The sequence below is a fragment of the Mus pahari genome, chromosome 11 (assembly GCF_900095145.1).
Source record: "Mus pahari chromosome 11, PAHARI_EIJ_v1.1, whole genome shotgun sequence".
Taxonomy (NCBI): Eukaryota; Metazoa; Chordata; class Mammalia; order Rodentia; family Muridae; genus Mus; species Mus pahari.
This window is the reverse complement of record NC_034600.1, coordinates 9123437-9141621: the sequence shown is the minus strand read 5'-3', so window position 1 is coordinate 9141621 and position 18185 is coordinate 9123437. Positions and strand designations below refer to the sequence as shown.

Here is an 18185-nt window from a genome sequence, read left to right as displayed (position 1 = left end):
CATTTATTCTTGGGTATAGAAAAAATAGACAATAAATATAAAAATTAACTATTTGAAAGGTAAAGTCATTTCTGTGATTACTTCCCTAGGTGAGCTGAACTAAGCAGAGCTGAAAGTAAAAAATTATGGAGTCTCACCCAATGGGGGATGGGTGACTCACCCAATGGGGGATGGGTGACTCCAAAGAAACCATATTCAGACAAGAGAGAGAGCAAACATGCTCATATGAATATGCAATATGAACTTGGGGAGATGGTGACAACATGCATCGGACCTGCACAGGAGAAGCCAAACAGGTCCTAGCACTGAGGGGGCAGGTAGACACAGGACCCCACCTCTAACCAATCTGTAGCGGCTAATAGTGTATTTCCAACATACATCAAGACTGTAGTCAGATCAACACAATCTCCATTAACTATTCATGATATTTTATTCTCAGAAACAAAGGAAAGGCATTTGTCCAATGATATATTCTTCAAAGAATCAAACTGCCATGCTACATAATGCCACAAAATGTCATCAGATTTTTTTGGAAGTACATTTTACACTGTGAATGCTTTTTCTGACTTTTAAGTGTTGTTAATTAAATAATAAAAATGAAAGATCTTGTTCATAATTACAAAAGTTAGTCCTCTCAACTTTTAGACTCTGAGTTAAGCTAAACTGACTATATAGTTTTGCTGTCTATATCACATAATTAGGTGCAGAACTGTCAAATCCCCAATCATACATCAAGAATGAATTTTTAAATGGCTAGGTAATTAGCTTCAATAGAATGAAGTTCTCAAAATCTAACTTTTTTCCATTACATAACTTAAGTTATAAATTAGAGGAATGGTTATGAGTGCTGTGGCTTCGATTTGGGGCTTAAAAAAATTGTGGAACTATCCATTTCCTCAGTTCTTGTCAAATCCCTTTTGTAGGACTCCAGCAAATCCAAGAAGCACATTTGTAAAATTTGTAAAAGGAACACAGAATTAGAGAGTTTGGAATTTGAAAGTTCTCACCTGAGGAGAGAAGGGTAGAACTGTGACATGCATGAAATCCAGTGTAATGGCTGGTTAAACACTGGAGCTAAGGTATCTGATGCTGATTCATACACACCATGCTGAAAAGTCCTGGGGAAACAAAAGTAATTATTTTAGACTATGCAGGAATCATTAACTATGGAAAGCACTGACTTTGGAAATTAGCTCAGTTTTTACAAGCCAGTTTATTTTTATATAAAGAGGTATCATTTTATTGATGACAATTCATCCACCAAAACAACAACAGAAACACAAACACACACACACACACACACACACACACACACACACACACACATGCACAAACCAAGAATCAAGAATTAGAATTGTAATAAACCATTGTAGAACAATCCTTACATAGAGGAAGGTATAGTTATGCCATTACTATTACATTTTAGAAATGCACATTATGAAACTTGTCAAAGATAAATGCCCACATAAAGTACAATGAATATAATCTATGTCTCTTACAACTAGTATACTTGTATTTCATACAGCTTTAATCAATTTACACTAAGTAAGATTTTGCTATCATTTGTGATATTTGCTTCATTAATGTAAACACATTTAACATGAGGTATATTTTTAACCATCAAAATGATTTTATATATATTAGACAATAGATATAAACTTCCAATTAACTTTATATGTTTTTAATGGCCCAGAGAGAATTTTCAAGAGAAACTAAATTGGGAAATAGAACATGATTTAAAATATAGAATGCTTTTTACAGAATATCTTGTCTATAGTCACCTTTTAGAGATGACCAATATTTTTCTAAGTTGGTTCAAATTCAACTATAGCTCTTGATCTAATAAGGAAGGATTTGACACACAAGTACTTAGTAGATAGCTTGGCTAAATATAATTTTATTTTATAACTAGACTACATATTTGCCCACTTCATGTCAAGAGTAAAGGCTTTTAAAGATAGATATGTTTGAAGTGGTACTTTCCATATAATGAAGTAGCAATATTGTCTTGTTTGTTTGTTTGTTTTTGGTTTTTCGAGACAGGATTTCTCTGTACAGCCCTGGCTGACCTGGAACTCACTTTGTAGACCAGGCTGGCCTCGAACTCAGAAATCNGCCTGCCTCTGCCTCCCGAGTGCTGGGATTAAAGGCATGCACCACCACGCCTGCCTGTATTGTCTTTTTAAAAAATGAAATATAATTACATAACTTTCCACTTTCTCTCTCATAATGCAGGAATTGATGGATCTTGAGGAACACAGCTGCAACAGGTACATCACAGAAGGGTAGGCAAAGGACCAGAAAGTCTGCTGTATATCCTAGAAATGATAGCCTAAACAAATAAGACCTAAAAAATGACAATATCGATGGACAAACTTGCACATAAGGTAAAACCTGGTCAAAATAGAATTCATCTTTGTTGTGAAATACACCATCGCTATTGCCCCAAGCCACCATGTTGCATTTCATATTGTCATATTTCCTAAATTTGGCTTTTCTCTCCTCTCATTGTCTTGCAGATATTGATTATCTTTGAATAAGTCTACTTGGGAGATTTTTCTTTAGAAAACCACTATGTCATCATTTCCTTAAAATCCTTTTGCTTTAGCTTGACTAAATTTCGGATCAGAGAAACAGTTGTCAAAATCACGTATATATACGTGCTCAGTGCAATCCAAAAGGGAAAGAAAATGACAGACAGGGGCTAGCTCAATACCAGGGTGTGCTTTTCTAAGGGGTCTCTCATTTGTACTAGCAATGAGGAATCCCTGAAGAATTTAAAGCCCCCCACTCCTGCTGGTCCCCCCTCACACAGCTCCTCCTACACCCTTCCCCTTCTCCTCTGAGAATGGGCAGCCCCTCTGGGTATCCCTCCAACCTGGAACATCAAGTCACTGCAGAACTAGGGGCATCCTCTCCCACTTTGGCTAGACAAGGTGGCTCAGTTAAGAGAACAGGACCCACAAGCAGGCAACAGATTTAGGGACAGCCCTTGCTCTAGTTGTTGGGGAAACTCTAGGAAGATCAAGACAGACCTGCACATCTGCTACATATTTGCAGGGGATTTGGTCCAGCCCATGCTTGCTCTTTGTTTGGTGTTTTTCATCTCTGGGGAGCCCCCAACAATCCAGTTTAGTGACTACTATATTGGTCTTCCTGTGGAGTTCCTCCCGGTCCCTCAATCCCTCCTCCCAACTCTTCCACAAGAATTCCTGAGATCCACAGCCAAACACTGGAATATTGGAGTTTCACATCTTATAATACAGGGTTCAATAGCAGTAAGGGATATAGATTGGAAGAGATTAAGGATAACGACAAAGATACGGTACTAGATCAGTGAGAAGAGTCTAAACTAGGAGACAAATGTAAATCCTAAATTAATAGAAAGAGCAACAGTCATTCTTTTATGACAAGGGGTTTAAGATGGCATGAGGGTGACAATAGGAGGAAAGGTGAGTGTAAAGGAGTAGCCTAGAGAAACTCACAGAAATTTCACATAAATTTAGTCACAGAGTTCCATGGACATTTGAAATACATCTAAAGAGAAGCATAGAGTAGGAACTTGAGTTTCCTGGTCCAGTATATACAAAAGACTTCTGATTTGAAGATACCCATGTGGAAGTCATCACAAATGAGTGGATGAATTCACCCACTGAAAGAGTGTGAGATGGAAAGATATCCGAGGGCAGATCTTTGGACCAGCCTTTAAAGCGTGACATGAAAAAAAGAAGTAGCAAAATGAAACACAGAGAAAAAAATAAAAACAGAGGAAAGGAAAAGAGCCAGGAGGAAATTATGTTAGGAGGCTGGGTAAGAAGATGGCCAACAAAGTCCACAGCTGCAGAGAAGGTAAACAGAGGGAGTTAGTCACAGCATGAATGCGAATGCCATTGTCCTTGTTTGTTTAGCTGGATAGAGGGAGAAATGAAACTGCAGTTATTGAGCCAGTGGTAGGACACACAGTGAGTGAATGGATCTGAATGCAAACACAACAGCAGAGGAAAAATGCTTCTAATATGGAAAAAAGTCAGGGGCAACTAGGCATTAGGTAGAAGTTATACTTCAAAGACTAGGGTCACAGAATGGTAGATAAAACTTATCAGGAGAATAGCTGAAAAGATGTCCTCTAGCTGAGAAAAGAGACACGTTGATCAAAGGCATAGCATGAGATGTGGGGGTAAATTGGGTTGGAAAGGTTTATTAAGAATGGACATGGAAAAATCTCCCACCTACAGTCTGTCATGCCTGAAGGATGTGCTGGAACTGGAGCCTAGTATAATCGTCATCACAGAGACCTCATCCAGCAACTGATGGGAGTAGATGCGGAGACCCACAGCCAAATACTAGGCAGAGGTCAGGGAGTTCTGTGGAAGAGGGGGAGGAAAGGTTGGAGAAGCCATAGGGTGGTCAAAGATAACACAAGAACACAGTGAACAGAATCAACTGATCAGGATTCAAGTGGGTTCAGAGAGATCAGGAAGCTTTTATGGATCTGACCTATATCCTCTACACATATGTTACGGTTGTGTAGTTTTATGTCTGTCTGTGAATATTTTGCCTTCCTGCTTTGAGATCCTTTTCCACCTCCTGGACTGCATAAAACCCCTGGGAAGCTTCCTGAGTCAGAATAAAATGGGAGAGGGTAGAACAAATGCATGGTGACCTATATTTTCTAAGATAAGTACAAGGCTGCTAAGAAAACAGAATGAAGCAAGGTCAAAGAGTTCGCCAAAGTTGAGAACAATTGAAGGAGGAGTTACTCAGCAGAGTCAAATGCTGTAGTTATCAGCAGTTGCAGAAAGGTGCAGGTGAGAGTTGTGAGTCTTAGAGTTGCTACAGACCCGCTGAAGTGGGGGTAAGAGACATGCAACCACAATGAGCTAGAAAAAAGGTGTTGTTTAAGGAGACGGGAATGCAGTTAAGGCTTGTAGAAAACAGAAGGTGTTCAAGGAAATGACAGATAGGATAAAGGGCCAATGAGGAATCAGGCATGAGCATCGCAGCTTATGCATACCTCTTCTCTTTGCTTTTGCATACATCTCTATTTGTCCAGAAATGAAAACATGCCTTATGGAGAATGCCATCTTCATTATGGTCAGTTGAATCTATGATATATATATATATATATATATATATATATATATATATATATATGTGTGTGTGTGTGTGTGTGTCTTTATGGTCTTAGTTCTCTTTGTTTCTTCTCAAGATTTAACTCTACCTCCAATCATTCTACATTAATTAATTAAATTAATTAATTAATTAATTAATTTTAACCATTTGTATTCTCTGTGACCTAGGAGAAGGTAGCTGAAGGTTATTCAGAAGCAGTAATTATTGCATATTGGAGAAACGGACCAAATTTTGGATCCTGTGTAGCTGTTACTCATTTATTCATTCATGTATTTAGGCAACTTACTTAACCTTCGTTTTCCAATTTGTAGAATAGGAATATTACAATGTGGATTCTGTGAGCTAATGCTTATCAAGTACAATGTTTCCGTGTCAAAAAGGGTTTAAAAAAGGCAAGGTATCTTTATGAGAAAAACTGCAAGGTGCCACTAGAAAACAAAGGCCCACAAACATCTCAAAGTGGCTATGAAATTCCTAATCGTCTAAACAATTACCCACTAGCAATTTTATCAATTAACTGTTGCCAAATTTTCTTAGATTAAAAACCAAAGCAAACGCAGTATCTGGGTGGTTGTTTCTGTCAGAATCTCACAGACTCTTGGGCCTGGCAATAGTAAGGTTAGTTCACTATACAGGATGCTATGGCAGACGTTTATGGTCTCAGAGGGGGTGTGATCTGTGTGAGCATTTAATTCCACAGCAAGAACCCAAATTAGTTTCATTATTCTGGAGAGTATAAGTGGGTGAAAATTGGTCTGCAAATTCAATGGGGGAATGAGATTATGAATTTTCTATTAGATAACTTCTAAGACATTTTAGTACATAACTAAAAGTGATGATACTCTGGATATTTGATACCAGAGCACAAAATACGAACCTAAAGCCTATAAAGTCATATTTTCTCAAAAAAAAAAAATAAGTTCTTTTATTCTTCCCTCATTTCCCTTCTCTTCCCCTCCAAGCACCACCCCCATCCACTCCTCCTCCATTTCTATTCAGAAAAGGTCAGGTCTCCCACGGATATCAAATAAACATGTTTACAGTATATAAGACCAGGCACCTCTGCCTGTATTAAGGCTGGACAAGGCAACCCAGAAGGAAGAAAAGGATTCCAAAACAGTCGAAAGAGTCAAAAACAGCCCAGGTGCCCACTGGTAGAAGTCCCACTGGAAGAGCAAGCCACATAACTGTAACTTATATGTGGAGGACCAGGTCAGATCACACAGCCTCCCTGACTGCACAGACCCGGGGAGCCCCTGAGTCCAGATTAGTTGGTTCTATGGGACTTCTTCGGTGTTTTTTTTTTTTTTTTTTTTCTTCTTCTTTTTTTTATTAGATATTTTCTTCATTTACATTTCAAATGTTATCCCCTTTCCTAGTTTCCTCTCTGAAAGTCCCCTATACCCTCCCCCCCCTGCTTCCCAACCCACCCACACCCACTTCCTGGCCCTGGCATGCCCCTGTACTGGGGCATATGATCTTCACAAGACCAAGGGCCTCTCCTCCCATTGATGGTCAACTAGGCCATCCTCTGCTACATATGCAGCTAGAGACACAAACTCTGGGGGTATTGGTTAGTTCACATTGTTGTTCGTCCTATAGAGTTGCAGACCCCTACAGCTCCTTGGGTGCTTTCTCTAGCTCCTTCATTGGGGGCCCTACCTGGGGATCCATCGCATAAACAACCACCAAACCCAGACACTATTGCATATGCCAGCAAGATTTTGCTGACAGGACCCTGACATTGCTCTCTCTTGTGAGGCTATGCCAGTGCCTGGCAAATACAGAAGTGGATGCTCACAGTCTTCTTTGGTATTCTTGACCCCACTCCAGCCCCCATTCCTAAAGTCCTCTTCCATACAAATTGCTGAGTGCTTTCAGATTGAGGATGAATACACATCTTCTCTGTAGATTATCAGAATGTATAGTGAACTTCGCTTAGGGGCATAAACATGCCTTGTTCATTTTCCAGCATGAGAAGCCAGGCCCCTCCCCACTCCTTCACATCACATTGCCTTTGCAGTGGCCAGGCCATCACCCTGGACACTAGAGCCTAGAGTCAGTTTCTTTTGCTTCAGACTCTCATGCACATCTTATTTTTTTTCTTTCCAACAGATAGGCTTGCTCTTGGGCTTATGTAACTGGGATAAAATACAGCCAGGGATACACAGAGAAACCCTGTCTCGAAATGCCAAAAAAAAAAAAAAAAAAAAAAAAAAACAAAACTTAGCTGGATTTATGCTTGGCTTGTACCACTTGAAATTTGGATGCAGGCCCAGCAGAGAGGTTCTCAGAATAAGATGTTAACAGAGTGTACCTCCAGGCATCTCAATAGAGGGTGCTCTATAAAGGTGATTGTGTCCTGTCATAGGCAAGGCCCAGTGCCTGGGTCACTAGACATGGTCAATTAAAAATATACAAGGGGGAAAAAAAAAACCCCACAATCTTGGAACTAGAATTAGGTCTAGAAAAAACTAGAAACTAAGTTGAAACTGTGTGATAACATAAACTACTAAAGACAGGGCCTTTCTGATGCCCCTACAATCAGAAACAACTGCAAATAAATAGACACCATCCAATCCAACACTTGAAAATTTAAATAGAATTCCCTGTTTTCCTCTTTCTTTTTAAGTGTCATTTGTAAGTTTGAGGCCAGCCTAGGCTACCTAGTAAGATCTGCCTCAAGAGAAAAGAAGACAAGCCAGAGGTGGTGGCTGTCATCTTCCATCCCTGCACACAGGAGACAGAGGAGGCAGATCTCAGAGTCTGAGACCAGCATGATCTACCTCAGGAGTTCCAGGACAGCCAGGACTATCCAGAGAAACTCTATTTGGGGAAAACAAACAAACAAACAAACAAAACAAAACTAAACCAACCAACTAACCACCCAACCAATAAAAACACGTTTTCTCTGGGACATATGATGTTTAAATGTATCAAAGGAAGACACTTGAAGCATGTTGGAGCATCTTCTGGGTATATGCCCAGGAGTGATATTGCTGGGTTCTCAGCTAATACTATGTCCAATTTTCTGAGGAACCACCAGACCGATTTCTAGAGTGGTTGTACCAGCTTGCAATCACACCAGAAATGGTGGAGTGTTCCTCTTTCTCCACATCCTCGCCAGCATCTGCTGTCACCTGAGTTTTTGATCTTAGCCATTCTGACTGGTGTGAGGTGGAATCTCAGGGTCTTTTTGATTTTTTTTTTTTTATTTCCCTGATGACTAAGAATGTTGAACATTTCTTTAAGTGCTGGCTTGCATTTCTTAAATGAAAAATAGTACTCTAGTGCTAAAAAATGATAACTTTAAGTTAGAATATGACTAGCAAAATGCATAGTCCACAGTGGGTACAGGGGAGAAAAGGGGGAGAAGTCGAAGTTGTCAGACCATGTGCTTAGAGGACAGGAAGATGAATTTATGCATGAATTTATGTTCGAGTGTGAAGAGCATGCTACAAGGGCAGGCTGAGCAGAGGACATCTGGTGAGAAGAGAGGACAGACTGAAACCCATTGATGGCAGAGACAGCTAAATGAGGGTTCACAATACAGACTGTCTCCAAAACTAACACCCAGCCATTTCCTAGGCCCACACAGAAAGCTGTTGTATTTTTAAAATGATACTTCAAGTAATATTTAGATTGAGGCATACAAATGGATTTAACTTATAAACAAACTTGCTAGGATAAGAAACTTGTCTTTGGGAATAACTTTGCATTGTCAATCACTTTTCCCCCCTAATTTAAATATTTTTATTTCTTGTTCAATACTTTTTCCCCCTCCAAGTCAAGTTCTTGCTATGCAGCACAGGGTACCAAAAACCCTGCAATACTTTTGGCTTAGCCATAAACATGTGCTGTTATGCTAGGCTAAACAAGATTCATGTTAGCAGTGTTATTAGGATATATAATTCAATTTACATGCAACTAACCATTTCTTTGACATTCAAGATGTTGCCCTCATATCCATTAGCTCCTCATCCCACTCCCTTCTGAACCACTAGTAATCCGTAATAGACTCATCTACAGATTTGCCTATGCTTCATGTTTCTACTTAATGGCTGTCTATCTGGTTGTACTCAGCATAATGTTCGTGTGTTCATTGCTGCTGTGGCATTTATACTGTCGAATAATATTTCTCTGTATGTTTCTGCTGACTCTTGTTTGTTCATGGGTGTGAGGCTTGTTTCTACTTTGTGTTACTGAGAAAAGTGCTCTCATGCCTACTCTCATCCAATTTATATTTATATATTTTATTTATGGTGTTTTTATGTACTTACGGTTGTATTTATGTGCTTTCATTGTGTGGGTCATAAGATCATATGCTTAACATTGCACATGAACATATGTTGTACCCAACATTTTAAAGAATTGCCAGTTTTTCAAATTGTGTCATTCATTCTTGAGATATGAAAAGGTTTTCATTGAAAATATGTCCTACTATAGGGGACTGTGAAATAGTTAGAAAAATATATATAGACGAAGATCATAATCTTAAAGGACCTAATATTAGCATGTTTTTAAGTAGAACTATGGGTACTAGTATAGTAAGCAGTACTTTGGAATTCAGTGACTCAAAAGCCATATGAGTCATCTCAAATGATCTATAACATGGATCTACTATCCTCTGGCTTACTGTTGAATATCCTTTCCTGTTTCTTGTGATGCTAATCTTTGGAATATCAACACGTCTACTGAAATACCACTCCTTTATGTTATTAAGTGTTGGGACTATAAACTTACACCAACTTTTTACAGTTAGAAGATTTGGCATATCAAAATATTTTGGATAAGTAGTATTCATTTCTAACATTTAGAATTTATCAGTCTTTCATAAAATTATTTGGGAACAACTTAGTAACTCACTGCTGTGACCCTTGCAGATATTCATGATGGTTAGGAAGGCAACAGTGTTTTGTTTTTGTCTTAACAGAAATTTAAGTTCATTTGTCTAAAGTCTTAGAATAGACACTTTTGGTGTGGGACAATAGGGGTCTAGGAATTGATCTTAAATGCTCATATGTATTTATGTGCCATAACTCTAGCCCCTTTAGGGATTAATTTTTAACTTGTTATACAAACGAAAACAAATTGTCTACAAGTGAACTTCAATGTAGAAAGCCATATGTATGGATGTTTGTGAGAGACTGTGCTTATGAACAACCATCTCCCCAAAGGAACAACCAACATGTAGTCTGGAAAATTCACATAGGGTTTTATGTTTCAGCTGATCTTTCTCCCTGGAGGCCAAATCTAAAGTCTGCCTTTCACAACATTCTACCAGAAACTCATGAGGGGAAGCTTAGAAAAAACACATTTTTATTAGGTTTCATTCTTCCTGAAAAGATTTTAAAAATTGTATGTTCTTGCCCTGGGATTTAGTGATGCTACACTAGGCTCAGAATGAACACACTTTCAGCTTATCTGATAAAACCACTTGAAACAAAAGCAGACCTCTCCTTACAAGGTATGACATGCATGCCAAGCCACAAAGGCAGGTACAGTTCATCAAAATTCAGTACTTTCAACAACGCAATATCCCTTTTCTTTCCCCAAGTCCTCAAAGCATATGGATTAATTTTTATCATGAGCTAGAGATGAAGGCTTTTTGAATGTTAATAATCTTGACAAATTCCTATCTCAGCTGTGTAAAGCAGCTCCCAAGCAAATAGTATTTTTACAGAAAACACATGGTTCCCGCTTTGGCGAAGAAGACACTGCCTTAAAGATTTCTCTTGTTGCAAAAATCAAAATACATTTCAAAGGTCTGATTTATATTCTAGTAAACCAACAAAAACTGAATCAACATGAAAAGATAAAAGTTGTGAATATTTTTGCCCTGCGAAATTTCAAAATCATGAAGATGCATTTAATTTTTGCTCATCTACAAAAGTGACATAGGCCTATATTTTAAATTAAGAAAAACTAGAGGTAGTGTTTAGAAAAAAAAAGTTCCATAACCCTGGTTGATATTAGGAATTTAAATTTGCTGTGTGAGACTACAAATGCACAAATCACAGAGATTTGAGAAATTACATAGTTGAAATGTAGCAAAAGGCTATAGGTTAAAAATAATGAATGTATGTTTCATTATTATTATTAAAATATGGAATCTGTAATCATAATTTATTTGTTTTATAAATGCCTTTGGGGACTATATTCTTTCAATTCATCTGTGACAAACCATGAAATTCAATATTGCTTCACCATGACGAATCCATGAAATTTGTCAGCTTTGTTCCTGGTTTTCACAAGGCCTTTTTCAGAGCTGCACTGACCCATTGAACTGAGAGCAGAGTGGGTTCTTCATCTATGGTAAATCAGTTTATCTCACTAGGATTTACTAGGGGCTTCAAATGCAAGCTTTTTTATATCATAAGCCATTTATATATAATCTCAACCTTATGGTGGTTTTACTCACTGTTCTGCTCCCTGAAAGAGTTATCTGCTTCTAAAAAAAATTCTCAGCTTGTTTTGCAAGAAGGAAGAACCTTGTGGCAATGGCTACACTTAAAGTTGGAGTAAGGAAACTGAAAATGAAGTTGTTAATTATTCTTAGAATATATTCATAATAAAAATTTGTATATCAAGCTAACCAAACTGCATAGAAAGGAACATTTTGCTTAATTTTTAACCTCAGTAAAAAATATTACGTGAACTTTTTACTATTCAATAAAGCAAAAATATGTAATGATATAGTCGTTTAATATAAAAAACAAACATTGGAGAGAATATTTAAAAATTGTCATTTTTAATTGATATGAAAAAATCATGTTTTTTTTCCATTTTTTATTAGATATTTTCTTCATTTACATTTCAAATGCTATCCCGAAAGTCCTCTATACAACCCCCTGCCCTGCTCCCCTGCCCACCCACTCCCACTTCTTGGCCCTGGCGTTCCCCTATACTGGGGCATATAAAGTTTGCAAGACCAAGGGGCTTCTCTTCCCAATTATGGCCAACTAGGCCATCTTCTGCTACATATGCAGCTGGAGACATGAGTTCTGGGGGTACTGGTTAGTTCATATTGTTGTTCCACCTATAGGGTTGCAGACCCCTTGGGTACTTTCTCTAGCTCCTCTATTGGAGGCCCTGTGTTCCATCCAATAGATGACTGTGAGCATCCATTTCTGTATTTGCCAGGCACTGGCATAGCCTCACATGAGATAGCTATATCAGGGTCCTTTCAGCATGAAAAAAAAATCTTGTTAAAGAAAATAGTGATTTTGTTGGTTGTATACACTCTACAAGTTTGTTCATTAAAGTCTGCTCATCAGGTCGATTCCAAGGTTTCTGATATTACCTACAGAATCAAGCTAACTTGCAATTAAAAGTAGACTGAAATTTTTATATTTTACTAATTTTATTTTTCAGAAAAATATTTTATTTTTCCAACATGATTACCTATCTGCTTCATTACTATTTAAGGCACTAAAACCTAATATTACAATCTATGCCAGATTTATTGAAAATATAAGACCATTAAATCTCTTTGATTTGAGCACATTTAGATTTTTAAAAATATATTTATTAAAATTAGATCCAATTATATTATATAAAAAATGAAAACTACTGAGGCCCAGTTTCAGGGGATCTGACAACTTCTTGTCTCTTAGGCACCCATCTGTGTACATCCCTGCACATATATACAAAATTAAAAATGAGTCTTTAAAAAGCTAAAAGGTATCACACACACACACACACACACACACACACACACACACACACACACACACTCATCTGATAGATTGCACTCAAAAAGTAAGCGGTCCTGCCTAGCACGACTGTGGTGTCTCACCGTCTCAGCACTCGGGAGGAAGGCTGAGGTAGAAAGATTTCATCTTTGAAGTCAGTAAAGTCCATATAGCAAGTATATTTCAAAGTCCAGAAAATTAAAAAGGTGAAGCTTAAAATGTATTAACTGAATGGGACCTACAGACACAAAACACATCAGAGTGACTAAATAGCTTTGGGAATGGGTTCATGCTCATTTTAAAATAATCCAATTTATTATATTAAGAATATACTTCAGAGTACAGAGTATATAATACTATAGAGTTCAATAATCAGTATGACAATAACTCAGTTAAACAAAATGTATTTGATACTTACTTATATAATTCGGTTAATGGTGACGTCAAAATTGCTAATGTTGTAAAGAGATTGTTGCAATGAGTATGAATTTTAAAAATTTTATGGTTGTTAAATTTATGAGGATGCAAAATTTCCTGTCCAGAAGTACAAATTGACCATAACATGTTCTCAGTGAATATTAAAATTGCCATGACATCAAGTCTATTGGAAAGAGAGAAAAAATATATCATGTTAAATAAAATAGTAGTTTTGCTTGTAATATACTTCTAATCTGTGTGTCTTATAAGCTTATGCAAGAATGGAAAGATCTGGCTGGATATCAGAGATATCTACATAGGTACCCAAACCAAGAAAGCCAAAAACACCATTGAATGCCCATGGATGGCCATGATATTAGGGATGGTCCATAATGTCATTACTTTTAAGAATGGCAAGAGCTGCAATGGTGTTCTGGCAATGTTTTGAGTTTTGTTTGTTTTAATTTAATATTTTTATTTTTTTAAGGACTTCATATGTGAATGCTGCATGAAAATAATTCCTGCACCTACCCCCTGCTCCAATTTCTCTTTTGCTCCCTCTCAAATTTATGACTGATCAAACTGTTTAAAATATGCTAATACTTTCATATTAACCTTTTAAATGTATTCTTATATTTTACATAGAAAAATTAGAACCAATCATTCTAAATTTGCATAATCATTAAGCCAAATTCTCTATAGTACTATTATTTAATTAATTAAATATATTATTTATTTCATGATCTAATAGTAAATTCAAATTTGATTTCACAAATATCTCATAATGATGAGCCACATAACAGCCAAAAGTGATTTTTGGTTCATTAGAAAGAGAAAGAATTTTATATGTATTCTTCAAAGACCCATTGTTTTTTGAGTTGCATTTTATTTTTAAACAGTTTAAGTAATTCAAACAGCTTGTGCAAAATTCCATATTTATGAAACACAGTCTTGGGGCCTAAATGTCCTTCAAATCACAGTATGCTTTACAAGAACATGATTTTAGGAAATCAGTCCTTCTTAAAGACAAAATGAAGTCTCTGGTGTCTGTGGGATCCTTCTAAAATACATCTGAAAATATTATTTCATACCTAAAGCCAGGTTTTAATTGCATGAGACCAAGTGTATATAAAACAAAGGCCATCTTCCACATAGTCACTGCCATTATTATTGCACTATGTTCACTGCCACAACACTAGAATTAAACTCTAATTCAGTCTTTTATTTAAAACCTACTGTGTTTTGCTTCTCATTTTCTACAAATTCCCATTTTCTTCAGTTAGCTTTCAGTAAAATAGAGAGGGGCAAAAGTGAAAATGAAGGAAAAGCCAGGACAATGAATTAGAATATCTTTGTTCGTTTTTTTCGAGACGGGTTTTTCTGTGTATCCCTCCATGTCCTGGAGTGGGCTTTGTAGACCAAGTTGACTTCAAAGTAGTTTCCTTAACAAAAATACCTATTCCATTAGAAAAGTATAGCAACTTAGTAAAACAGAACAAAACAAAACAAAATGAAAATGCTAAAATGCTTTGGTTGCCTATGAGCAGGAATCAACTTCACATTTTCACTGTAGCTTAGTTGCTGATTTCTCTGTTACAGGGCCTTAATTTGCATTTATCTTATTGTGTCTATTTGACCTTGTCACACAGAGGAACATTTCCTACAAGCAAAGGGCTCACATACAACTGTAAGGCAAAGGAGCAGGGACTCACTCGGATCCAAGCTCTACTTTTCTACTTAAACGTCCCAGATTAAAGAATGGGTACCCGGGGCTGGTGAGATGGCTCAGTGGGTAAGAGCACTCGACTGCTCTTCCAAAGGTCCTGAGTTCAAATCCCAACAACCACATGGTGACTCATAACCATTCGTAGCAAGATCTGACTCCCTCTTCTGGAGTGTCTGAAGACAGCTACAGTGTACTTACATATAATAATAAATTAAAAAAAAAAAAAAAAAAGAATGGGTACCCTCTCCTCTCAGATACTAAAAACACACAAGTTTTGTCTCAAGCATCAAAACCACATTCTGCTTTACAAATTGATGTCAAAAACAGTCTCCTTGAAAAGCAGCATGTTTCATTACCTTATCTGTGCAGTTCTCTTAGGACTGGGTTGGGCCCGAGCATATCTGGAGGCAAGTAGACCCAAGGATTTCTCCAGCACCTCTGCTAGAATCTCCTGGGCCAGCTTAGGGGGCAGTATGGTCCAGAGATCATGGTGCAGAGCCCAGCTGAAGTAATGCCACATCTGGATGGCGAAGGAACATCTTTCCCCCTGGCAAAATCATCACACATTTAACAGAGTAACATCTTCCAAAATGTCAGTGTTCTCCTATGAACCTAATTAGTTCAGGATGAAAGGAAATCATCGGAGAGTCGGCCATACTAGATGACCAAGAAAGATTTTAAACAAGATGTTAAACATCTTATTAACAAATGAACATATGTTTTATTACAATTACAAATCAGTTATTCTAGTGTAAATTCAGAACGCAAGGATTTAACCTATCCTTGATCTACCTGGTTCTGGCCTGCATTCTAAAATTTACTTTGTAGTCATTTAACAATTTATGCAGATTATCTGAAATAAAAATCTGTTTAGATTGTTTATGGAGGGGCATTTCTCTGAGATGATTAGCATTATTGAATTAATTTTACAATTCTTTCTGACTCCATATTCTCATGGAGAGGACTGAAAAGAAATGTGTATTAAATCTTAGGCACATTCCCAAAACCAAGTGTGGTGCTTAACTACTGAAGAGAACATCAGGTTGTTTGATTAATGGTGCTTTAATAATAGATTATAATAGCAATTGATGAACAGTAATTTAATTTTCACCATTTTGTAAAGTGTAGGCCCATATTATTATCATTTACCATTTTTACATACTTCCAACGTGTCAGACTCTCATTTTCCCCGATTTCTCCAGAGGTCTTGTCTATGTGCTAAGTTTTCCCTGATCTCAGAAGGAAACCAAAAGTGGCCAGGCCAAAGGGGCAGACAGTAAGGAGGAGACAGGGATTCCCAAGCAAGCACAAATTAGTAATATGCTCTTGGGGATATGTGACAGTTGTTTGACCTCATCTCTTCAAACCAGATCAAAAGATTATCTGAAATAGGGAGAACAGAAGGGGTTCTTCCAATTTAATTTGATTATGTTAATATATCAAAACATAAGGCATTAAAATGTCCTATTTCATTCCTAAATATTTCTCTTTTACAATTTGCTGTATCCAATAGCATAGTTTTCAAATACATGTTATCCTGCCTGGTGAGATGGGATTCTCCTTCATCCCAGCTCTAGAGTGGCAGAGGAAGCAGGACTGATGTGAGCTTGAAGCCAGGCTAAGCTACTTAACAAGTTCCAGGCCACTCTGTGTTACAAACTAAAATCCTGTCTCATAAGCCGGGCGTGGTGGCATACGCCTTTAATCCCAGCACTCGGGAGGCAGAGGCAGACAGATTTCTGAGCTCAAGGCCAGCCTGGTCTACAAAGTGAGTTCCAGGACAGCCAAGGCTATACAGAGAAACCCTGTCTCGAAAAAACCAAGAAAAAAAAAATCCTGTCTCATAACAAGCAAAAAGAGCCCGCTCTTCCCCTAACCCCAAGTTACTAGCTTCTCATGCAGATATTTCGTCATATGGCATTATTTTGGCAGTTCATTGATTACTACAATGTTGTAGTCATTAATATAATAGTGATTGATTTTCAAATGGTAATACAAAAATGAATGGAACGATTATTGTGTAAAAAACTTGGACTCGAAAGTATCAGAGTTAAGTTCAAACAGAACGAGACTTTGAGTAGGTGGTTCCTGACTTCCCAACTAGATGGGCTAAAAACTACTTAAAGAACAAGAAAGCAGAGCAAACTTAATTCTCCACTTGGTTTGTGGTATGTTGTAGGAACTCTTGTCAAACTAAGAGGAGTCTCAAAGCTTGATTTACTCAGAGCTTCAGATGTAAATGAAAGGGAGCCCTGACCCCAGTTAAGGCTGGGACTGGTGGTGAGGGATGTGCCTGAGTAGCAGTATGATCAACAAGACTTGCCATGATTTTAAAAAACAGAAAACCAGTTTATTTGATAATTATCCTTTAATACAGAGATTTTTTTTTTTCTGCTCAAAATGTACTATGTGCTTTTGAGTTTTTGTTAAAACAAAAACACCCTTTGTTTTAACAATTCTTCCTAAACGAATACAATTTCAGTATGGGTGTATGAGTGGCAGGGGTTTCGTTAAGTTAAATATGACTATTTTTTGACCTGTTTCCTTGATGTTGTCATTTCTAAAGTATTCTGTAGTAAACATCTGTTATTGTAAACCCATTATAATGTAAACAGATGTGAGCATTTGCTTAGATTATGTACCAGGAAACAAGCATCTGCGTTTTATTATGGAAGTTACTCAGCATTATCTCTGAACAGATAATTCTTTACTCTTTGACTATTGGAAAACACAAGTTACTAAATTTGAGCATATGTCAACTATCCAGAAAGCTTAATTTTAAACATGCAGTCTCAATACCCATTGTACCATCTGAGCAAAACTTCAATGGAAAGGGCCTGGCTCTTTGGATCCAGCAGCCTGACGTGTTTACATTATAGAAATGTGTGTATCTCGTTTACTTGCTATCATAAAACATGTGCAAACACGACTCCCTGGCTTGTAGATTCTTTCTGTTTTCTCTACTTCACTATGTATGTGAGCATTGGTTTCTCTGAGATCCCTGTCCAACCCTTGATTTCCAATCAGCAGTGCAGCATCTCACTTTTCTAATGTAGTCCTTTCCTACAAATCTGCTGACACGGAGGTAAAAAGGAGTCAATAAGCAAGATACAACCATGTCAGGTACACCACTTGTGAATACAACCATGGCAGGTACACCACTTGTGAATACAACCATGGCAGGTACACCACTTGTGAATACAACCATGGCAGGT

At 37.4% G+C, this 18185-nt stretch overlaps 1 protein-coding gene across 1 annotated transcript in view; it reads right to left on the bottom strand.

Annotated features, from left to right (window-relative positions):
• The window catches only part of Kiaa0825 (KIAA0825 ortholog), a 398643-nt gene that overhangs the window by 261662 nt on the left and 118796 nt on the right, over positions 1-18185 (bottom strand). Inside the window, exons 11-13 of the mRNA XM_029544170.1 lie at positions 15327-15517; positions 13246-13428; positions 1008-1118 (exon numbers count right to left, since the gene is read on the bottom strand). Of these exons, the coding sequence (XP_029400030.1) occupies positions 1008-1118; positions 13246-13428; positions 15327-15517 (485 nt within the window). The remainder of the gene's footprint in view (positions 1-1007; positions 1119-13245; positions 13429-15326; positions 15518-18185) is intronic.